Source organism: Galeopterus variegatus, unplaced genomic scaffold (assembly GCF_000696425.1).
Source record: "Galeopterus variegatus unplaced genomic scaffold, G_variegatus-3.0.2 Scaffold1383, whole genome shotgun sequence".
Classification (NCBI taxonomy): domain Eukaryota; kingdom Metazoa; phylum Chordata; class Mammalia; order Dermoptera; family Cynocephalidae; genus Galeopterus; species Galeopterus variegatus.
This window is the reverse complement of record NW_007727494.1, coordinates 324,426-348,983: the sequence shown is the minus strand read 5'-3', so window position 1 is coordinate 348,983 and position 24,558 is coordinate 324,426. Positions and strand designations below refer to the sequence as shown.

The 24,558-nt window shown below is 40.1% G+C and overlaps 1 protein-coding gene across 1 annotated transcript in view; it reads right to left on the bottom strand.

Annotated features, from left to right (window-relative positions):
• Positions 1-24,558, bottom strand: part of LAMA3 (laminin, alpha 3) — a 93,046-nt gene that overhangs the window by 29,417 nt on the left and 39,071 nt on the right. The window contains exons 11-28 of the mRNA XM_008576644.1: positions 21,322-21,432; positions 21,087-21,198; positions 20,702-20,869; positions 18,939-19,135; positions 17,427-17,543; positions 16,583-16,737; positions 16,163-16,304; positions 14,951-15,053; positions 12,893-13,009; positions 12,629-12,808; positions 11,975-12,117; positions 8,892-9,062; positions 7,326-7,477; positions 7,017-7,179; positions 6,450-6,583; positions 5,501-5,645; positions 1,732-1,851; positions 1,216-1,349 (exon numbers count right to left, since the gene is read on the bottom strand). Coding sequence (XP_008574866.1) covers positions 1,216-1,349; positions 1,732-1,851; positions 5,501-5,645; positions 6,450-6,583; positions 7,017-7,179; positions 7,326-7,477; positions 8,892-9,062; positions 11,975-12,117; positions 12,629-12,808; positions 12,893-13,009; positions 14,951-15,053; positions 16,163-16,304; positions 16,583-16,737; positions 17,427-17,543; positions 18,939-19,135; positions 20,702-20,869; positions 21,087-21,198; positions 21,322-21,432 — 2,564 coding nt within the window. The remainder of the gene's footprint in view (positions 1-1,215; positions 1,350-1,731; positions 1,852-5,500; positions 5,646-6,449; positions 6,584-7,016; positions 7,180-7,325; positions 7,478-8,891; positions 9,063-11,974; positions 12,118-12,628; positions 12,809-12,892; positions 13,010-14,950; positions 15,054-16,162; positions 16,305-16,582; positions 16,738-17,426; positions 17,544-18,938; positions 19,136-20,701; positions 20,870-21,086; positions 21,199-21,321; positions 21,433-24,558) is intronic.

The window sequence follows — 24,558 nt, the reverse complement described above, 5'->3', positions numbered from 1 at the left end:
AATCCAAGGAGAAAAGACATTCATCCCCAAACTCTATTAAAGTGCTGAGCTTTCCCACCTGTAACCCTGACAATTCTAAAACAAAGATTAATGCCTTTTTACTAGGGATGGACAGATGCCCAGGTGTATAACAATTCTAGAAGAAAGAATACATTTGCACAGCACCTTATAAATCACATCTAGTACTCCTTCCAACTGATTTATAAATTAGAAAGGGTTAACTAGCTTCAGAGCTCATATAAAAGTAATTATAATCAAACACCCTGGGAGTACTCTTAACTTAGTCAAGAGGCTCTACTAACCCTTCCAGGATATCTTCTTTTCACACATTATCAGCTATCTAAAATGCCTTTTTGGAGGACACAAACAAATTAACAAAATGTAGAAGTTATTTTTAAGTGCATTCTCAAAGTGGTAGATTTTTTTTCTCATTCAGATTAAGCTTTACTGCCTTTCGAATTAATTTAATTCATTCATGTGTTCATTCATCCAAGGAGCAGTTATGTACCTTTTCCACACTCAATAGAATGTAAGGGGCAGGTAAGACCTGAGACATATGAATGTGAATGAGACATAGTGCAATGAGTCTTATATTTTTTTTTTTTTTGTCTTTTTTCCGTGTCCAGCAACGGATCGCAACCCTCAGTGTTGCCCCCGTACCGGACCGGGGACCGGCAATGGGATTGCAACCCTCGGTGTTGCCCCCGCGCCTCGCTCAGCCAGTGAGCGGGAACTGGTCTGTATGTGGGATCCGAACCCTCGGGCGGGAGCGCTGCCGCGCTTCCCAAGTGGCGCACTATCCAGTGCGCCACCGGGCCAGCCCGAGTCTTATATTCTTTGAGAGACTTCTTAAAGGTGGCAACCCAGCTTTTAGTGCACAGTGCTGTCGAGGCATGGGTCGCCTGCACTCTCCTACACTGCCTTTAAGGGCCTAGAGCCACAGCCTCTGTTCTGCTTGTTGGCAGCAGTGTCAACCCAACTATATTCTTGTGGTTTCTCTCCTTCCAAGAATGACCAGCCTCACTATCCAGTATTTACAATCTGTTTGACTCCATTTAACACTGTTAATACTGAAAAATTACCTTCCTGTGTTTGTTTGTTTTTGGAATTAAACAAGATAGCCTAGATTTATCGGTAGCAATCACAACCATTAAGAGAGGAAATCTACTCTTTTTTGAAAAAAAAAGAAAAACCCCAAAAACCATATCGTCTTACCTTTCCCTGATTGCAATTGGGATTCCTCCTAGATAATATGTACTAAAATCAAATATTTCACCTTCGATTTTAATGTTTTGAGAATTCACATTTATCCGCATAAGTTTTTGGGCTTTTCCAATTTTGATCAGAATCTGAAATAAATGAAAGAAGAATCAGCAAGCAACGGGAAACAAAAGAATGCTATCATGGTGGGTCAGCGCTATTAAGTTCTTATTTGTCTCCCTTCAGATTCATTTCTATAGATAGTAGGAAGACTCTGAGCAGTAGCATTTTTGGACAAAAATATGATACTAAGACATTTTAATGGATATGTTTGCAGTTGAAATTAACCATGTTTATATATGTTATATATTTTATGCCTAAATGCTCAAATTTTAAAAGGACATGTCCCTCAGTTAATAACTATAAATTCTTCTGGTAATAGAAATGGTTTTTGTTTTTTTTTCCCACTGACTTAATTTTAAAAGACTAAGGACATTTAACAATTCAAGTAAACAGACTCAAAGGATATACCGAATGATCTTTCCCGTTGTTTATGATCTCTCTAATTCCTTTTTCTTTTGGTGGCTCTGAATTCAGTTTGTATCGTACAACAATATTGCCATCTTCTATATCTAGAGATATGAAGCGGTCCTAGAGTAAGGAAACAACGTAGATTACCAGAAGAGTCTACTGAAGAAGAGCAAGAATGTTGTGACTTATTACTCTCAAGTCACAAATTGCTCTCAGCTCCAGCTGCCTACTTCATTAACAGGGATAGTACGGCTTGATATCTAACTCATGGGATGGGTGTGACGATTAAATATTCTAAGTCATGTTAAAAGGGCATGCACAGTGAATGCTAGCTATTATCATGACTCTGTGTCACATGATCCATAACCAGCATGCAAGAATGGAAACAGAAGATACAGACCATAAATGTCACTTGAAAATATGACGGCTGCCTTTTGGAGAGAGATAGGGTCTTACTTAAACCCCAGGCATTTTCCACCTCTGTTTTCTGATATATTCCTACGTCTCAGCCTCATCTACTGGCTCATCCCCTTCTACCTTCCATTTTAGAGTTGGGGGTTCCTTGGGGACCCCGCACAGGACTCCTTCCTCCCTCACACCATTCCCTTTTCCTCAACAATCACAGTGATCCCTGTGGTTCCAATTCAGGTGTACCCAATGAAGCCCAAATGCTTCTCTCCAGCCTCAACCTGTCTTCTCAGGGCCACGTCTGTCTGTCTGGCTGCCTTACTGCTATTGCTATGCTATTGCTTGCATGACCTCCAGGCACCTCAGCTGCAGAATATCTGATGCAGCACACATGATCCACATGCCTCCCACATGCTGCCAAGACTGTCTCTCCTGCCCTGACACTGCGTGCGTGCTCTCCCTCCCCCACTCCTTTGATCACCGGACTGAGGAAGCTACAAACCTAGGAGTCATTCTCAATTCTTCCCTCTCTCCCATCTAATCACATCTCGTGAGTTCTGCCATTTCTTAACTCTCTCTCCATTTCATCCCACCTAGTCTCAGCCACAACGTCTTCAGCCTGACTGCACAGCAATAAGCCACTGGTCTCCTTGTGTCCTCTCTGTCCCCTCTCAAATCCATTTTCCACTTGCAGCCAGAGCAGTCTTTTGAAAATGCCAGTGTGAGCACATTACTTTCCTTTGCTTTCAGCCCTGAGTCCCCAGCAGGAGCTGCAAGGCCCTGGCCATCTCTTCAGCTTCATTTACCAGCACTCCCTCTGGCTCTTGGTGCCCCAGACACACAGGCCACCGTTCTGTCCCTGAGTGCTCCCTGCCCTTCCCACCCCCAGGCCTTCTTCACCCCCCTCCCCCTGCCTCAATTCCACTTCTGTCCTGTCCCCTTCAAATGCCATCTTCCACTTGTCCTACAGGTGTCAGGTGAAGCATCCTTTCCTCAAGAAAGTCTTTTCTGTTTGCTGTGATTTCAATGTCCCCCCAAACTCACTGACACTTGACCCCATTGTAACAGTGCTAAGAGGGTGGGAAATCTGATTATGGCATTTGAAAAGTGAGGCCTTTAAGAGGTGATTAGATTGTAAGGACTGTGCTCTTGTGAATGCATCAATCCATTCATGGAATAATGGGCTTGGTTCTGAGGGTTTTATAAGGAGAGTAAAACCCTTATAAAAGGTTTTGCTCAGCCCATTCTTGCCATTCGACACCCTGTGTCTTTGTAGAGAGTCACCACCAGAAAGAAGGCTACCACCTGATGTGTTCCCTGAACTGTGGACTTCCCAGCCTCCAAAACAAATTTTGTTTCTTTACAAATCACCCAGTTTCAGGTATTCTGTTATAAGCAACAGAAAACAAATTAATACAATGTTATACATCCTCGTTTCACCCCCAATTTTTCATCTATACCACTCCTCACAGTTGTGATGAATTAACCTATTAACAGCACACCTTTGTTTTACTCCTGTCTTCCTCTCTAGAATATAAGGTCCTTGAGGGCAGGAACCATGTCCATCTTGATCATTAGCACATCCCCTTCATGGCTTGATAGCTCATTTCTTTTTAGAGCTGACTTATATTCCATTGTCTGGAAGTACCACTGTTTGTTTATCCACTCACCTATGGAAGGACATCTTGGTTGCTTCCAAGTTTTGACAATTATGAATGAAACTGCTATAAACACCTGTGTGCAGGTTTTTGTGTGGGTGTTTTCAACCCCTTTGGGTAAATACCAAGGTGTGTATTTGCTGAATTATATGGGATGGTGAGAGAATGTTTAGTTTTGTAAAAAACTGCCAAACTGTCTTCCAAAGTGGCTATAAAATTTTATATATTCGAGTATATTCATATATTTGAATCAGCTATTTCCTTAATGGGAAGACAAGCTGAGGAATTTCTGACTAGACCTTGAAGGCTTTGTTGCTGAATTATATGGGATGGTGAGAGAATGTTTAGTTTTGTAAAAAACTGCCAAACTGTCTTCCAAAGTGGCTATAAAATTTTATATATTCGAGTATATTCATATATTTGAATCAGCTATTTCCTTAATGGGAAGACAAGCTGAGGAATTTCTGACTAGGCCTTGAAGGCTTTGCTCTTGCACAGTCTCCTAACGATAGGAAGGCCTCTCTTTGAAGTCCAGGGCTCTACTTAAAGGGAAAATCAGTCCTTCTCTAGATCCTAAGCCCTGTCCTTGGGAGTGGGGTTAGGGATTATCAGCTCATAAACAACAGTAACACCGACTCACTGAAAGCAATGAACCATTGTACTTAACAGCAGCTCTCTGGATCATTTCTTATGTAATGGCATTATGTAAGTTTTATTCTAATATAAGGAGTATTTCTGGTTCTTAGTCTCCAAGAACTTCAAAATGTTATACAAAGAATACCTTGTTTTGGACAACCACCACCTTGCCTGAAGATGCTGTATGACTTTCAACTCTCTGCATGCTTCAGGCTGGTTGGGACCTTCCCAAACCATCACAACTGGGTCAACTTTGGAATCTCCTGAAGGGTCCAGACCAACCCCAGAGAGGACTGTTGTACCAGGTCTGTGTCCCCACCCTGCAGATAGAAGGGTCTACTAAAGTCCCAAGCTCTATATCAACCCATGTTCTCAGACCAGAGAGCCTATGGGCTGGTCCACATTTCTCCAGAAATGCTACCTGTGAGAGAGACTACAGAGGCTCCTAGTTTCCTCTGGAGTATTCAACTCAAGGCCCATGTAGCAAGAGCCAACATCGCGCCAACTCTCCATTAACCAGCAGAAGGCGCTAACTATCACTTGCAGTGTCACTTTGAACTTTTCTAACCTAATGGATTTAAGAATGGTCCCTAGGAATCCCAGCTGCTTGAATGTGGAGAAGCTTCCTAGTCTTGGAAAGTCGAGCATCAGGCTGAGAAAATCCCACACAGCCTGGCTAGAGTCAGAACAAGATAGAAACAGCAGGAAGTCAAACAGTCTAGATCTCAGAGACCCCGGAGGTCTTCACATGTTTTGAGGCAGATTAAGTAGTTATTCGTTGAGCAGTAGTTTCCAAAGAATAAAACTGACAAAGAGAATAGAACAGGAAAAGGGGAGATTCCTCCCACATTTTGGTGGCATGTTCTCAAATTCTTGATTACTAGCCCTCATTAAAACACACACTCCCAGCTAATGGAAAGAAAGTACATGGAGCCAAGGAAAAAGATGCTGGTTACATTTGCACATGGTGTTTCACATCTAATTGGTTGTTTATAACAACCCACATCCCCAAACTGCTAAATTGAATGGAAATATTTGGTAATATTTGGATGCTTATTACAGATTACCTGGTTTTCTGCAAAGAAGAGCAAACCTCTGTCCACGGTGGTCTGAATTGTCTGTCCAAAGGTTGGGATGGGAGCATTTGGCTGAGTTGGAACACGAGCATAGCCTGTGCCTTCAAAATAATTTTTGTCTGACTCTTCCTTTCTCCTGTCAACATCAACCATCATATGTTAGAACACAGCAGCAAAGGACTACCATGTAAGTGTGCTTATTAATACAAGATGCTGCCATCTGAAAAACGGAGTAAAGAATATGCAGCCTAGTTGTCACTATTTTGCTAAAGAGGAAACATTTTTCAAATGTTAAAACAGCAAGCCTTTTCTCCTTGATGTGCCCTTATACTCTATGAAAATCAAACCCTGGCTCAAAAAAGATGATATTCAGGAGTCCCTTTTGGAAATGTCTACTTACAAAGATGTGGCCTATAAGCTGAGGATCTTAATGTAAGAAATTATTAACTTGAAATATAATTTGATTCTGGGTAACAAATACTTGGTTTGTCTCATGTTAGACTATTCCAAATCCTTTTAATTGTAGGGAAGATTAGGAGCTCAAAGCAGCAATTTTCAAATAGGTCCAGGTGGTAGAGTACCTAGAAAGTTATGGTACACTTGTGGACCGCTATTTTTTTAAATTTACAGTAAATATATAGTTGTGTGCCTAAATCAAGTACCATCAAATATTGACTACTTTGTGGCAGGAGGCACCAAAAATTTAAGAAAGATTTATTTTTTAAAAAATTGAGAAAATTCTATTGATCTAATATTTTATACAAATTAGGAAAAGACTGCCATTATTAGATTTTAGGGATGGACTGCCAGTGTTGCATGTAAGCATAACTGAAGAACTACTGGCTTAAAACAACCAGCAACATCACCAGCATATTCTGGCCCCTCACTTTGTTACATAAAACCCCAGTTACAGAGATACTAGTTTCCAGATTTTATTTACCTTCTACAAGGCTCCACTTCAGTTGTGTTGAGATTGAAAGTTTTCTTGAAGTTGTACAAGCTCAGAACATTTTCATTGAGGTCATCTAATTCAATGCAACCTTTGTATGGAGGGAATCTTAGTCTACTGGGAAGCTGAAAATGAAACAAAACGAAAAAAATCTTCCATTAATTGAACAAAGGGCAGCGATCAGGTTGACAAAAAAGTAATATAAATCTATCACTTTTAACAGTCAACATAACATAAGGGTTAAGAATGTACATACTGGAGCCAGGTGCCCTGGCTTTGCTATTTACTAGCTGTATGACCTTGGACAAATTATTAAACTTCTCTGTCTCAGTTTCCTCATAAGTAAAATGGTAATAATGACACTTTTTAAAATTAATATACTTAAGCTTAGAACACTGCATAGAACTACTCAGTGTTAGCTGTTATCTCTAGATGTGCTTTAAGAATATACAGTAAAACCATTTTATATATAGTTAATAATTGAAATAGAAACACGAAGTCATTATACCAAATTAAAATTGAAATATTTTTACTCAGTGAAATAATATTTATACTTACTTTAAAGTCAGATGGGTAACCTCCAACGTAAAATACAACATTCTCAGGATCCAAATTAAGGAGTGTATTGCTATTTCCACTATCCATGTCATGAAATTGGGGTGTTTCTGATTTACTGGATGTGGCTCCTTTGGTGTAATTAAGCCTTGCAAACTGATAAATTCTGTTGAAAAAGAAATTAGACAGAAAGGTAAATGAAAAAATTCAAAGCCAAGCTACTAAAAATGGGGCTCAGCAACACGTATGAATGGAAGAGTGTGGTGAGCATAGGTCAGGTTCACAAAGAGCAACTGTCAATCAAACTTGTACCTCTGAAATTTCACACGGTCCATAACTGCCTCCTGAGTTTCACTCTCAGTCAAGGTCTGGTCCACTTGGAGTTCAGCCTCGCGCTCTCCCAGATTGTAGACACATGTGAGCTGGCCGTCTACCACTGCCATTCCGATGTAGTCCTGGGAGGCCTGAAGACATAAAGTCCACCTCAGAACACTTTGCACGCTGTATTCTCTCAACTTCCCATCCCAAGAGGATGCATTTCAAATAATTAATGGATTTTATGCAACGGCATTGGCAGACAGAATAAATGAGGTGCGCTCTTTTATAGAATAATATAGATGCTTAATTAATGGCTGCACTGTCCTTGCTCATGTTATAGTGCCTTCATTTACTAATTCCCCCATTCACTCAATCTACAAATACTTGCCAAGCATCTACCATAAAGATGGACCAGATATGGGCCCAGCTGCCCATTAGATTTGTCTGGTAAGGGAGGTTAGTTGTTTCTGTTCTCCCAGTACTATACAACATTCTCTTAACTCTTTGTGCATGCCTCTGTTATAACACCTATGTTACTACAGTCAGTTATGCGTGTATCTTTTTTCCCTGTTACAATGTGAACACCTTAAGGTAGAAATAATTTTTTTTAAGTTGTGGTAAAATATACATAATATAAAATTTAACATTTTAACCATTTTTAAGTGCGCCTTGGCATTAAGTACATTCAAGAAATAGATTTTTGTGTAGCATAAATACAGGGTATGGCACATAGTATATGCTATAAATTTGTTGAAGGAATAAAGTGCATTTTGTTTAATCCAAAGCAAAAAGTCATGTCATAAGAAAGCTATAAATAAAATAACAACACTTAGAAGCATGAAAGAGTAACTAATAATAATGTTTAAATACAACGTCCACCAGTGACAACTAAAACTTTCCAAATATTGAGAATCGTATTTCAGACATTTCTTCTCCAACAATTGTATCCTAACCCAGTCAGTGGTTACCTTTTTCCACTAACACTTAAGTCGAAGAAATATATTTTAAAAGGATGGATTAAAAGCTAAAACCAACCATTCAAAATGCCTATAAGGTAGTGGTTCAATGAATTTACGAGATGGGGCAACTGCATTTCTTATTGGTTAGGCAGGAGACGCTTCATTTCGCTCCCGTCCTCATTCATGGATCACTACCCCCGCACCCCCAGACTTGAGGAAGGGTCTGCGGCTGGGTGTCCTGAAGCAGAGGAAGGGATCACATTCTGCCAGGACTACTGCTGGTTTCCAGGGAGTGTTGATTTTGATGCCCTGGAAGAGTGGGGAGAGGCTCATCCACCCCAAGTATATGTGCTCACGTGTACACACACGTGTGCCCACATGCTGGGCCCATCAGGCAAGGCCTCTGCATGTGCCTGCAGCTAACAATCTGCAGTGGATGGGAGGCCCCTCACGGGCGCCACCACCGTGGGGAGGTGAGGGGAATCGCTGACATCTTGGTGGGACGTCCTGCTGTGCACACAGTTGTGCTGCATGTCTCAAAAGCACACATCTCCAAAAAATATTGTTTTAAAAACAAGAGAAATGTCCAAGCAATACTCACATCTTTATTTCCGAGGTACATCACAAACATATTCTCAGTCCCTCCATTTTCTCTTGAATCAGGTCTTTGCAGAAACAAAGACAGAGATGTATATCCTTTCAAATCTTCCAGGTCATTTGGCAGTCGGACTTCGACTCCAGATTTACCGTTGAACCTCATGGGGACAGCGACCTGCAAGGAGTAAGATACATGGTGTCTAATGTTCTGTGGTGAAGGAAGTGGATATGCTCAGAAAGGTGGTGTGTGAGACTTTGTAGCTGTCCCTCCTAACCATATATTAGCCTTTCCCAGGCTGTTATGACAAGGAGCAAGGAGGCATCCATGTCTCCTAGACCTGGATTATAAACTGGTGAAGCTGTTTCAGAAGCTGAATGATAAAGCATTCATGTTATTCCTGGTTATTAGCCAGGGATCTTTGATTCTGAGAAACGCATTAATTCTCTGTGCCAGCAATAACAATGATGATAATAATAATTCCAAACCTCGAAGGTTTTTGTTCAGATGAGTTTTTGTGAATATGTATAAAAGCACTTGTCATGGTGCCAGGCACTTAGTAGACATATGTCAATAATATTTTTTAAATGCACTTTTAAAGGAATTGTTTCCCATGAAAATATTACACATTATGATTGCATTTATTACAGGCATTCAACCCTAAAAAGTGAGTGTATCAAGGCTCTATAAAATAGTGCTTCTTAAACTCTCTGAAGGACCAGTTTTCCCTCCAATCTATCATGGATTAATATTTTTGTAAAATACACTACTAATTAAGTTACCAGAAAAATGAAACAAGGAAGGCATACAAAATACAAGTCCACTGATCACAACATTGCTTGGATGCTGAAGTAATTCAAATTACTAAAAGTTTCTAAGCGTTTACTCTCAACTTTATATTGATATCTAATGTACCCATTGTAAAAGTTCTCTGCCTAGCACTGGTCTGGGGACCAAGGTTGGGCAGCTCTGCTTTAAAATGCAGAAGATAAATACTCTCTAACAACTGAAAGAATAATACTCCCAGAATGATACTTATACCCACTGGACATCTGATCTACCATGCATTCAAACAGTTACGGAGGATCATGTACACACAAGGCATTACATCAGGGGGCCCGGCGATGGGCGACCCGTAGCTCCCCTCACCCCATTTGCAGGCTCTCACATGCCTCTCTCTGCTACTCACCCTCTGCCTGCCCTTCAGGACACCCATACACATGTCTGAGCCTCTTCCTGGCATGCCCTTCCGCTTTTTGTCACCCGGCAAACTTCTACTTACTTTTTTATCTTTTTAATTAAGAAGACACTCCGTGTATACAAAAAAAAAAAAAAGGATGGAGATTATACCTATATATGCATCACCAAATTGAGAAATGAAACATTACAGATGCAATGGGAGCCCCTTGGCCCCATTCCCCTGTCTCCCTTCTCAGTGGCCACTACTGCTCTGGATTTAGATTCTCACACAAATTCCCACATATGCTTTAGTATTTCTATTAAACATACATTTATCTGTAAACTATAACTAGCCTTATTTTTCATGTTTAAATATTTGTATATAAATGGCATTCGTCTGTACACATCATTACACAACTTGCTTTCTTTGCTGGGCACTATGTTTTTAGATTTATCCTTGTTAATGCATAGTTCCAGCTCACTCATGTTTACTATTATAAACATGTGGCTTTTTTCCAAATTTTTTTTTGTGCTTATAAACTGTGTTGCAATGAATATTCTTATCCATGTCTGTCCGTGCTATTCATTTGTGCTATTCTGAGCCTCTCCAGGTAGAACTAGGTGTTTCCATGACACACGTAACACACCTCTATCCAGCTTCTCAGTATAGTTTAAAAAACCACCTGTAGTGGCTGGTGAGCAGCCTGAGTTCACGACTATGGTTTAATAATCTCTGCGTCCTTAGCACCCAGGAGAGTGTCAGTGCAAACTACGTGTTCAAAAGCACTGGCTTATTACTTTTTTATTTTATTATTTTCCACTAATATAGTACTTACTATTTGCCAGGAACTGTTCTATGTTAGCTCATTTAACCCTAACAATCTCATGAGATTGGTACTACTGTTTACCTTGCTCTACAGATGAAGAAACAGAGGCACAGAGAGGTAAAATGACTGGCTCAGGGCCTCACAGCTCGTAAGTGACAGAGCAAGAATTAAAACCAAGATAGCCTGGCTTAATTACCAACTCTTAACCCCTGTGCTTTAATACATTTCACATTGTGTTGAATAAATTAGTGGATTAACAAAGAAGGGCAAAAGCAGCAAATGCTTTCTTTTTCATTTGGCTTTTATGAAGCACGTATGGGTTTGAAGAGGGTAGCTTCTCCCAAACTTGCCATATGCTCTTTGTCTTCCTGCTAAGGGTTTTATGTTGGGAGGGCTTTTCTTTCCTAGAAGAAAGGGCAGATTTTACAGCTCAAAAGAAGCAATATTGAGCCTAGAAATCAACTACAGTGCCTCCAGGGCAGTGATATTCTCTAACTCTCTCCCTGCAAACATCTCAGACAGGTCTGGCTAGGAACTATTGAGAAATACAAAAAAATTCATTCACACTATTTTAGGACAAAACAAATTGTAAGAGAAGAGTATCAGGAATTCAAGCAAATAATGTCAGGTTAAAATAAGAAAGGCTAATAAGGAAGTGCTCCAATGACAAAAAATTGCCGTGATCCTATGTCCTCCATCCTCAACAAAGATGGATTCTACAACTTTCAAGTTACAAGAGGGTAGCTCCTGTGCAGTATCATATTGGCACATTCTGACCATAGAACCTTCACTTGAATTTCTAACAACAGTTTATCAACTGGGGCCTGGAAGAAAATCCTTTCCACTTGCATAAACTCAATGGAAAGAAACTGCCTCACGTCCCCAATATACCAGATAATATAGGGATGAAGATCATGTGCACTTTTAAAAGATGACAAGAGGAAATCAACCTTTGTATTTTAAGCAACCAAAGAATTAGGTCAAGAAAGACAAAAAATTTTTCAGGAAATAAATGCCTTTCCTTTTTTGATGAATGTGGTAACTTATCAAAGAACTAGCCTTGGGGGGACCCCACACCCCCACCTTGTTTGCAGCATCTCTAGCCTGCTGAATTAGTTCTCGTATTCGGTCCACATTGTCAGAGATGTTTCCCAGGGGCAACAGTTTTTGGTTGATGCTTTCAATCTTGCTTAAAAGATCAGGCAGTCTGTTCGTTAATTTCTTCACTGTGGGTAAGATTAGAAAATAGAAATTTAAAATTATGCTTTGAGAAAAGGTTAAATATAGATGTTATTATTGATAGCGTTTGTTAGGTGGTATGTTTGGGCCCCAAATATTGAAGGTAATATCTTCAGGTAATATCCTTCCTAAATGCATCGTGGATTTTATTCTGCAGTCTAGGTACCAAATCCTTTTTTTGATCACTATAGGAAAGAAAAATCTTTGTTTCTGATCCTTAATACCAACCATAATTCAATACCTCATGATTCAGGAACCTATACCTTCACTCTATAAAAAAGAAAATCAATAGCACTGACAATGGATTAAAAAAGAATAAAACATCCTACCTGGTCCTTCTAACTAATAAAGTATCTATACTCTGAATGTATTATGTGAAGTTGTTTTCTAATGCTTTAGTTTCTGAGATTAGACTTTTCCGGGGAAGAGTGGAAATGGACCAAGGCAAATAACAATGAGAAAATGGCTACTAGATCCTGGCCAAAGAATGCCTGATACCTGAGTTATCTGCACTGGTCAGAGCCTTGTTGAAGTCTTCGCTCTGTGTGCTCCCATAGGTATCCTTAATTCTTTCCACATCTGTCTGAATGGGATTGAGCCCATCCAGAACCTCACTGGTGATGTCGTTGGCCTTTCTGACCATGCTCTTTGCACTACTGATCATATCATCAATGTCACCTAAGGCACACACAAATAGGGAGATGTAAGTACTTAAAATGTCCAACAAAGAACCCAAGTCCAGTAGGTTAGGGAGATGCCTACCTCTCTTTATCCCACGAAGATCATCACGGACAGTTGTAAGATTGGTGTCTATTAGTTCTTTCTGAACTGTCACTGTTTTTAGGGTTTGCTGTAGGTTCTTGAGAGCTGGACTGATTTCTAAAATAAAATAAAGCATCAAGAGGCAATTACTTTGTGGATTTTGATCCTGCATTAGTATTTGTGGCCCCTTAAGTAGCCAGTGTCTGCACAGCATTGAGCAGACTTGCATCTTAGAAGTCATCCCAGAGATGCCCACTGTATGTGCCCAGACCCACTGCTCTGGGGTCCTCCAACTCCAGAGGCCAGAAGCACATCAGAGATTTGTGGTAATGGGCTCCCTGTAAATGCACAGGAATAACTCAGGGGAAGGCTAAACTTCTCTGCTCAGAGCAACAGGCTGCTTAGTGCAGGCCTGGCACTAGTCAGGGCTTAATATTAGCACATATGTATTGAATGAATGAATGAATGAACAAATGAATAATGCAGAAGAAGAACTCTTCCATCAGAGGAAAAGAAAGGAGTGCTGTTGAGAGAGCCTCATCCAAGCAAATACAGACATGAAGTAGGCATTGTTTGTTTCTGTTCATTTCCAAACCAACACATTTTTAAAATTCCATGAAAGGAAAGGAGCTAACAGACATTCCTAGCTGATAATATTGCCATCTTTGGGTCATGGAAAATGACCGGTGAATGCTTTAAGATCATACTGATGATACATGACTTAAATTATGATTTAAGTGACTGGTTTACATAGCAACGTAGTTAACTTTCTAACTCTAAATCACTAATCCTACTTTTAAGCTTCACTTTTGTAAAGAGAGCAGATGTCATACCAGAAAATCTTAATTCTTGAAATTTGTTAGGCAAATGATTGTACGTTAGTACATATTTTCTTTTGCATCTTATTTTTCATATATTTAATTTTCAAAAATGCAAAATAAATAAATTTACAAAGACATCATCTAATTCCTCTGAAAAAACTAAGGAGCTGAGCGAGGGCTGTGGGTTCAGATGCCTGCTTAGCCTTGAATGGCCACAAGAGACCAGAGAAACCCAGACACAGCATTTTCAGAACATAGGAATTTGGTAAGATTGAGACAGTTCAATTCCTTAAAAAAAAATTAAATAAAATAAATGTGAATTTTCCAAACATAAAATTTATGCTTAAAAAATTCTTATGCTGGGCTGGCCCGGTGGCGCACTGGAGAGTGCGCCGCTTGGGAGTGCGGCGGCGCTCCCGCCGAGAGTTCGGATCCCATGTGGAGACCAGTTCCCGCTCACTGGCTGAGCGCAGTGCGGGCACAACACCGAGGGTTGCTATACCGTTGCCGGTCCCCGGTACGGGCATGACACCAAGGGTTGCGATCCTGTTACCGGTCAGTAAAAAAGACAAAAAGGAAAAAAAAAAAAAATTCTTATGCTTCACAGTGGTAGTGAACAGTGAGGTGTTTTTTTTTTTTTTTTTTGGTACTTTTGTCTGCTAAGACTTTAGGACTTAAGAAATTTTGAAACAGTTGCTCTAATGACCTGAAACTAAAGATCTTGGTATGTGGATTCCCTATACCCTGATCACAAATGGATTAAATTAAAATAGTCCCCCCATCAAGGCCAGGCCAAATAGGCCTATCCCCCCTCAAGATTTATTTATGTTTATAAGGTTACAGTTAATTTCCTATTTGATAGATGTGGGATATTTAGAATATTGGGTGGATGCATAATTTGATAAAATAAACAGATTTAAAAAGTATCATCTGCATTGACACTGTCCACATCTAGCCCAGTGACTGAGTTGCCACCGGAAGCCCCCTGGGCTCTCCCGCCAGAATGAGAGGGGTGCCACAGGCCTCAACCATCCCCCCACCTTCTCCTCCCACTTCCCCTTGCCCTCCCCCTCCCCCAACCGCTCTGCAACAACATCCTAGAATGTAAAAAAATAATAATAATAATAAATTAATTAAAAAGAAAAAGAGCATTTGCTTCTGAGCTGCTCCTCCTGGTCCTACAGATAGATCATTTAAAGCCCCTGACTAATCCTGCCACTGCCCACACACCCAATACCTTGCTGTAGCTTCTTCTGTGTTGTCTTGGCTTCCTTTAACAGTTTGCTACTGTCAGAACTCAGGGTTTTAGCTTTTCTTGGAAGATTTTCCTTTATCACTGTCTGAAAACAAAGGATTTATTTATTAGCCTTAAACATATGCTATACCTTGAAAAATAGAGTAAGGTTTTCATCCTAGTTTAAGGCTCTTGTGTTTACTCTTTAAAGCATGAAGTTCAAAAGGGGAAAAGGGCGTAAGAAGTAGACTGTACCATGAAAGATACAGTTAGGGCTCTAGGAGACATCTGTGGCTTGGGGAGGTGGACCCGCCCCTCGTGACATACTAACAAATTATGTGATACCTGTCTCAGTTGTTCACTGCCCCTTGTATAATACTGCCTGCAATAAGGGAAGGGAGAACTTAGTTGCTTTCAGGCTGCGAAGCTTTAGAAGATAAAAGTTATCAACCATCCAAGTAGGTCTGTCCCCCAGCTCTGATATTTAATATTTTGTCCTTTATTTTCAGATATAAGAATATAAAATGATACATATAAGATCCCACAGGACTCCGCAGACATGACTAGATGTAAGACCAAAGACTGGGAGAAAACAGTAATCAAATTGTTTACAAAATCTCCCTCTTTTTGGTAAATGTTAATATTTAATCACCGCATAAAAGCATATATGGTAAGAAGCAGGATATAATATTTATTTAGGTTCGAAATAGATAATCAGTGTAATTTCTATCTGGTTTTAAAAATATTGTAGTTTTTGGGCCGGCCCGGTGGCGCACTGCTACAGTGCGCCGCTTGGGAGCGCGGCGGTGCTCCCGCCGAGGGTTCGGATCCCACATACAGACCGGCCACTCACTGGCTGAGCGAGGTGCGGGTGCAACACTGAGGGTTGCGATCCCGTTGCCGGTCCCAGTCCGGTACGGGCGCGACACTGAGGGTTGCGATCCGTTGCCAATCACGAAAAAAGACAAAAAGGAAAAAAAAAATAAAATAAAAAAATGAATAAATAAAAATATTGTAGTTTTTGAACTGTACTGTAGACGTCAAATAGTCAAGTAAATACAAAAATGACCCATATCTAGAGCATGTTCTATTCTATATAACAAGCTCTAACTTAAAATGATGCTTTTGCATATTCCTCAGTGCACATGGAAAGAAAATAAGAAAATGAGCCATTGCCAGAGCAAATCTAGAGAAGCTGTTCGCGCAGATGCCCACCTGGTGGGCGGACTCAGCCGCGCTGCTGGCCTTGTTGGCTGCGTCCTCGGCCACTTTTATGGCATTGAGGATGTTCTCGTAGGCGGTGGCAGCGTCCACAGCACAGCGCACCAACTCGTCCCCACTGGCGTTTCTCTTGATCCTGGAAGACCAATGGGTTAAGTCCCCCAGCAGCCTTCCCCTGCCTGCAGCTGATATCCTCCCTGGCCCTCCCATTTCTTCAGGTCTCTGCAGCTCTGCCCCAAGGACACGGCTGGGAATCAGCTCCTCCACTGCTGGCCTGTTTCTGACCCAGGCCCTGGGTCCCACTGGACTTTGGCCTTGACCCTGCCCTCCAGGCTGCTCTGGAGACCAAGCAAGCCCAGGGGAGGGCCAGGGGCAGCACAAGCCCATCTGGATCTGTGCAGGCCACACACTCACTCTTCCAGCTGCTTCGCCAGCTCCTGTAAAGACTGCGCGTGCTTCTCTGCCTCCACCACCAGGGACGCTTTGCTGGCTGATCTGGAAACTTCTCTCACTTTGTCATTTAGTTCTTGTCTTGCATCATTTAAATTGGCAGCTAATTTTTCGTATTCCTATTTTTTTCAAGTAAACAAAGACAGTATAAATTCAAAGAAAGAATGTATATGCCATTTTCACAAATTCTGTCATAAATGACACATTTCCAGGAGACAACAACCAGAAATTATATTTTCTAAGCCCATTTACCACACCTGTTAATTCTTGGTTACATCAGATAGTGGCATTGATAATGTTCTCCCAAGTTTTACCACCATCTTCAACATTTTCCTTATGATGAGTGTCCCTGTTAGTAGGTTTTATAAAAGCACAATGTCATCAATGTAAAGCTGTATTAAACCAAGGGACTTTTTTATGATTCAGAAATAGCTATTATAAAAGACACTTTCAAAATGCACATTGTGCTGCTAAGAAAGTTTGTCAGTCTTTTATCAAGTCTTAAATGTCTTCTGTTAATAAAGGTATGCTTGATATTTTAAAAATAGTATAGCAGTTATTTTTTGTTGTTGTTATCACAAAAATGATTTGCTTATTGCAAACAAATCAGGTCATACAGATCTGCATAAATAAGACATATCATTCATACCCCTCCCCTAACAGAGAACCACTGATAACATTTTGGTATATTTCCTCCACCTAAAATACATATACTCAGAGGAAAAAATAGGTCAGCCCCTCTAATAGTTTCCTGGCAATAGAATTTAAATGTTTTTAGATTTTCTAGAGAACAAGCAATCTCCTCTACCTTCTGGCTTTTTTCCATCAGCTGCAGCACATTGTCGGTTTGCAGTAAAGAAGCATCTGCAGTGGTTAGATACTTGGTGAAATCACTCTGCAGGGAATTTATTTCCTTCACTTGTCTCTGAAGAGAAAAAAGAGAATATCTGCTTGGGCTCCGTGATATATTATCAGAAGACACAGACATAGTTATCAGACAACAGCACATAAGTAATTTCAGTCAGAATGTTTTCTTGAACCTAAAGATCATCCAGGCAATTACAAAGCAATGGCAAATCAGTTCTCTCTGCAGTGCGGGCAGGTTGCCATGGTTTCCTCAAACTATATGCCAATGAAACCATCGCTGTCACTGTTGAAGGCTTTTACACTGGGGTCAACTCAGCCAATGGGGTGGCTATATTACTAAACTCTGATTTGTGGAACAGAACGAGGGATTTTAACTAAATAAACCAGCACCAACCATCAGCACCAACTCTGCGTGCAGTACCCATGAAGATGTAGCAGGCACTAGAATGAGAGATTACAGGACCTGAGAACGCCAGGCCAGAAGGCTGTCAAAGTTCAGAGATCCACAAAATTGGATCCTGCTCCCTTCCCTTGGCATAATCAGTGACTCCAAACAGAGGTGTTACTACCTAAAGAGGCTTTGGGAGCTAGGCACATAGTCATCTGCTAAGACATCATTTATTTTCATTTACCAAGTTCCTCCTCTTTTGGGGTCAGTCCTATGTTATTCAACTTTGATCTTAGCATGATGTTATAACCCCTCACATTTTTGTTGTTGTTTTAACTCATGATGTTCACTGTAAAAAATATAAACTATAAAATCTTGAGCTCTGAATTCCATCACTGTAGCTTCTGTATGTGGCCTGTACTTTATTTCCTATAAAGCAGGTAATGGCCTAACATGACCTTGCTGGTGATTATGATAACGATATTTACATATCTGACACAAAAAGTCAGTTATTTAAAACATAATATACAATTTTTTGTATAATTTTAAATAGCTAGTAGAGAGAATTTTGAATGTCTCCAACACAAATAAATGAAAAATGTTTTAGGTAATGGATATGCTAATTACTCTGATATGATCATTGCACAGTGTATACATGTACCCAAATATCACATTGTACCCCATAAATATATACAATTATCACATGTCAATTGGGAAAAATAAATTTAAATTAAAGTTTTTTTTTTAAATGCACATTTTGAATTAATTATAACAATATTAATTTCTCATCTACATGGCAACATTATTCCTCCAATACCCTTCTAGCCAGGGGTAGGGGTGAAGCATTTGCACTGCTTGTCTGCTCAGGATCTTTCCTGGTAGCTGAGCAATAGAGATGACTTTGTCATTGCACTTAATGCCTCTTTCCTGTTTGATTAGGGTCTGAAGTGATATAACTAGACGTGCAGACAGGTGCCTGGCTATAACACATTGTAAGAATAAAGATCCGTTCTTCCTTCATCCTTACCATTAATGAAAGTGTGCAGTTTCTAACTGTGAACTCACCTTGATGGCACCCAAAGCTCTCTCGTTTTCTTGGTTGAGGCCAGTGGCCTGCTTTGCTTGGGCAGCTGCCTCCTGCAGTGCGGCACGAAGGTCACTGAGTTTAGCTTCGTATTCATTTAAAGAATCCCGTATACTCTTAACAAGTCCATTGTTCTCCACCTGGTGGGTTTCCAGCCAGCTCCTTATCCGGTTCAGCACTGTAATACATCACTTTATGTTTCCCACTTATGAGGTGAGCACACTGAAGCCAAGTTATAAAACTACAGAAAGTGAATCAAGTTTCTACTTGTTGAACTTGAACTTTTGAGAGAATGGGAAAGGAAACTAACATTTAGGCAGATCTGCTATGTACACTGTATTCACTGCCTCTTTTAGCTCCCATAATACCCACATGAAAACAGTAATTCTCATTCTCATGTTTCTGACAAGGAAAGGGAGGCCCTGAGAAATTAGGGGATCAACTCAAGGTTGCATAACCAGTCAGACCTGGGACTTGAACTAGAGCTGCAGAGTATAAAGCGTATGCTCCTTCCACTGCTAATATCTCCTCCTTACAATTAAAAGTAAGACTAATACCAAATTTGAACAATACAAATGCTATAACAAAACTTACTATCTGCATATTAACCACCGGTAGGTACATCATTTTACTAGAGAATAAATACTAGTACTTGAAAAAATACACACCAAGCTAACATTTCCGAGTTTTGAGCTAATGAAGCATTTTTTTCTCAATTAAAATCTTTAGATATACTCAGTTAATTTCTAGTATATCCACTTTTTTTGTAATAGGAGTGATAATATCAAATTGTGGTTCAAAAATCCAATAGTGGCGAGGTGACCATTAAAAAGATGTAAGCACCAAGGTCAAGGGTTCAGATCCCCATACTGACCAACCACCAAAAAAAAAAAAGATATAACGAGAAAATTGGAAAGAGGTAAGTGAATGTCAGAATACTGTAAATGCGGGGCTGGCCCGGTGGCGCACTGCTACAGTGCGCCGCTTGGGAGCGCAGCGGCGGTCCCACCAAGGGTTCGGATCCCACATACAGACCGGCGGCTCACTGGCTGAGCGAGGTGCGGGCGCGACACTGAGGGTTGCGATCCGTTGCCGGTCACGAAAAAAAAAAAAGACAAAAAAGATACTACAGCTTCACAAACAAACTGTAAGACTACAATCACGTAAAATTAAAATTCATCTTTTATCAGCCAAGAGACTAATGTTTCTGCCAGGCCAAGAAGGCAAACAATTTCCCAGATGCCCCCCGTATTTTATTCAGTCTGCAAGAGGAAAATACCAGTTTTCACCACAAGCTGCTAATAGTACCTAACAAATTAGTTAATGACAAGCCTAGAGACAATTTCGATCCTGTTGCCGGTCCCGGTCCAGTACGGGCGCGACACTGAGGGTTGCGATCCGTTGCCGGTCACGAAAAAAGACAAAAAAAAGGGGGGGGGGGGAAGAAGAATACTGTAAATGCAATTAAAAAGGAAAAAAGGTATCAATATCTAACATTTAGGAGAAGAACCTTTTTTTTTGCATGATGGTAAGATGTTATATTCTGTAGCCTCCTGGTAACTTGGAGAAAAGACACTTGGTCTCTTAGGGGCACTACCCATTCTCACCACCATGTGCTGCTCTAACATTAATTAGTGTTCGCTGAAATGATAAGACCTTCCACCATCACTGGGAACTCAACACTGTACTCATATTTCAAACCAATTAGAATGGATCGGATACAAGAATTTGGGAGTGTCCTTACAGAGCTGAGCTTCTCTATTTTCTGCTTCTGCTTCTCTCAGGTGCTTTCCAAAGTTTCGGTTCCGCAATTCTCTCATCATGCGTTCGGCTTCAGCCAGCTCTCTGGAAAAGTCACCCGAGGGTACATTGTTTCCTTCTCCATCTGTCCCAGAGATCTGCTTCAAGAGAACTAGAAAACATCGAGTAGTTTATTAAACTGGGAATTCAGGGCTCTAGCGCACCACTTAAAAAAAGGCAGAAACTTTTATGAAGGTTTCATGTTAGTTTTTTAGTATCACTATAGGATCTTTCTCCTAATAGTGAACTCTTAAAGGGAATTCTTTCAGCATACAACAAAGGCTATGGAACAAAAAAAACATTTAATTGGACCAAGTAACTCTGCTTACTTTGCACATTCCGGATGACATTGTTAATCTTTGTGTCCAGCTCTTTGGCACTTTGGGTTGTCTGATCCACATTGTTGTATAATGTTTGTGCTTTTCTGGAATTTATTTGAGCCTATATAAAAAATAAATTGATAAGCAACAAATAAAGTTGATGGGAAAAAAAAACTAAAAATATTTTGAAAGCAAAAAAAAAAAAAAAAAAAAAAAAGGAAAAGTAATTGACCTAACACATTACCTTTTCTTGCAAAGTCTCAAAGTCACGATTCAAATTACTCAGCTCTTTTTCCAGGCCATCCATTTTTGATCCATGATTTGAAATGGTAGAACGGTAGTTGAGCAACTGATTCTGAAAGAAAAACACAAAGCTAATCTCATTTTAGAGTGGAGATTTAGACGAAATCCTATCAACCTGGTAAATGTGGTAATGAAATGAAAAGATTCATTTAGCAAGACCAAATGAATGTGCTAGTTCCCCAGGAAAATAATTTTTTGAAATAAGCTACATGAAGAACTACTTTCTGATATAAATTGTAATACAGCTCTAAAATAAAGTAGCAAATGTGAAAAATGTAAAGAGACAAGAGATACCTTACTTAAATTAATGTAAGATACCTTACAGAAATGAGGGCAATACTTACTCGATTTTCAGATTCTATAATAAATTCAGTTTTTTAAAATCTATAGTTAACCTGATAATACTAAAAGCAGTACATATGTCTACTTTATTGAAGGAACCATTAGACTCAAATAATCTAATCTAATAGAGCTAGAGAGAACTCAGAGTTCATGTAGGTGAATAGCCTTATATTACAAATGAGAGAATGGAAGCCCATTGAAAAAGTTTACAAGAAAAAATGATACTATTATCTCCATGTGGATGTCAGAGCCAATGCTGGGTAAAAGAATACAGGCTTTGGAGCTTAGGTCCAAACACTATGTCTACCACTTAGTAGATGAACCTCACTAAGCCTTATTCCTCCACTAGTAAGCGGGGATTATCATATTAAGTGGCATGGTTGGTTTTGGTGATAAGTGAGTTAATGTATTCTAAAATGGCATGTGCACAAGAGCATTAAAAAATGTTAGTTCCCTTCTCAAACTTATTCCTTCTGAATTTTCACTGAGTTTGTGTGATACAGAAAGAAGATATTTCTGTTAATTTTACTATGGGAAAACTAAGGCACATCACTATACAGAATGTCAGCAGAACACCTGGATAAGAGAGATGGGGGTATGGCTCGGTCTTTCTAATTAGATCTTGATATGAATTCTTCTAGAACCACTATGTGCTAGCTGTGTGATCTTAGGTGAGTTACTTAGCTCCTCCATGCCTGCAAAATGAAAATAACATCCTTTTCTTGTAGGAATATTGTGAGACTTAAGGAAAGAACTTGGCACAGAGCATGCTCATAGGATGAATACAGAAAAGAGGTGCAGGGCTGTATCGATGAAATCAAAGTAACTCAAGTTGCTTCCTTTTTTCTCAAAACTTAAAGGCTCCCCTCTCCCCATATTAAGCCTATTAAACTACGGTCCAAGATTACCCTGGAAAGCTGGAAAAGAGCCATTTTTCTAGAATGATTTTTTTTGTATATACTTAGCTATAGCCACTAGAATTATCCCTCATTCCAAAAGCACTTATTAAACTTTCCCCTAAAGCCTCTTTCACTGTGTCTAGTCTCGGTTTATCTCATCTACTGAGTTTTACTTCAATGACTATATATTATTTCATTTCCTTGATTTCCAGAGGTATCTTTTCATATCTACCTCTCTTTATTTGATTTCTGGTGGCTTTTTCCCCCTCAAATTTCCTAATTCTTGTTCCTTCTATTGGGTGTTTTATTCAAAGTAATTTTCTGATTGTGCTATCATTTTCATTTTATCTTAAGTCAACTCATCCCTTGACTGTCACTTCTGTTGGGTGTCTTTCCTATTGTTATCTGTCTGTTAAAATGTTTGCAGGCTCATTCTGAGTCGGATATTTCCCCCTCTCTGCACTCCCTGGGCCCTGTCTAGTGATCTCAAAGTATCACCACCTCCACTCTGGACCCTCCAGTCCAGGACCAGATCTTACATGGGCAGTTTAGGATTTGTACTCTATGGTGACACTGGGGATGTCACATTCCAGCACAGATTCAGGTTTGTGGATTTGCTCAGCCCCAGTAACTTTCCTAGGTTCTCATATAGCCATTGCCCAACAATGAGCATTGGACAGTTTCCAAGTTGTTTTTTAGCCTCCATAGACTGGCAGAGCAGCCCTCAGTTTCTCCCAGGAAGCCTGACTCCGTCCGGCCCTGTGGGCACTTTAGGCCCCATTACTTCTCACCCTGGTCACTTTCTTTTCAAGTACACATAGAACATTCACCCAGATGGGCCATAATCTAAGCTATGAAACAAACCACGCATTTAAAAGAACTAAAATCATATAAACTATGCTCTCTGACCACAACAGATTTAAATTAGAAATCAATAATAGAAAATTATCTGGAAAATCCCCAATTAGGAAATTAAGCAACGCACTTCTAATCACTCATGGGTGAAAGATATGTCACAAGGGAAATCAGAAAACCTTTTGAATTGAATGAGAATGAAAATAGTGCATGGGGGAAAATTTATAGCATTAAATGTTTATGCTAGAAACAGAAATGTTTTTGAATTAATAAAATAAGTTTTCATCTCAAGAAACCAGAAAATAGGGCTGGCGGATTAGCTCAGTTGGTTAGAGTGCGGTGCTGATAACACCAAAATCCAGGCTTTGGTCCCTGTGCTGGCCAGCTGCCAAAACAAAAACAAAAACAAAACAAGAAACTAGAAAATGAATATTAAATTACACCCAAAGCAAGCAGAAGGAAGAAAAAAATATGGATAAGAACAGAAATCAATGAGATTGAAATCAGAAAAACAATGGAGAAAATCAATGAAATAAGATGATCAATAAAATTCATAAAACTCTACCCAAAATAAACAAGATAAAGAGATAAGACATAAGTTACCAATATCAGGAATAAATGAGAGGACATCACTACAAATTTTGCAGGTATTAAAAAGGACAATAAGAAGGGCCGGCCTGTGGCTCACTTGGGAGAGTGCAGTGCTGACAACACCAAGTCAAGGGTTATGATCCCTTTACCGGTCATCTTCAAAAAAAAAAGCAACAACGGCCAAGCTGGGGCTGCTAGAGCTCAGGGGAAGAGGAGGAGAGACGTACAGAGCTCATGAAGGCAGCAGAAGCCATGGTGAGAGAAAGGACTGCTCCAACCATTTCGAGCACCAGCCGCTTCAAGGCTGGCCCCGGTGAGCGCATGGAGCAGGAGCTGGCAAAAGCAGCAGCTGTGCCCTTCAGATAAAGTTGCTTAGAGGTGGCAGGGAGAGGAGGGCCTTGGTGGCTCCCAGGCCAGCCAGACCACTGACAGGGTTTCCGTGGACCCACACAGCAGTGAGGGGCCACAGACAACTGAAAAAAGGAGCCACT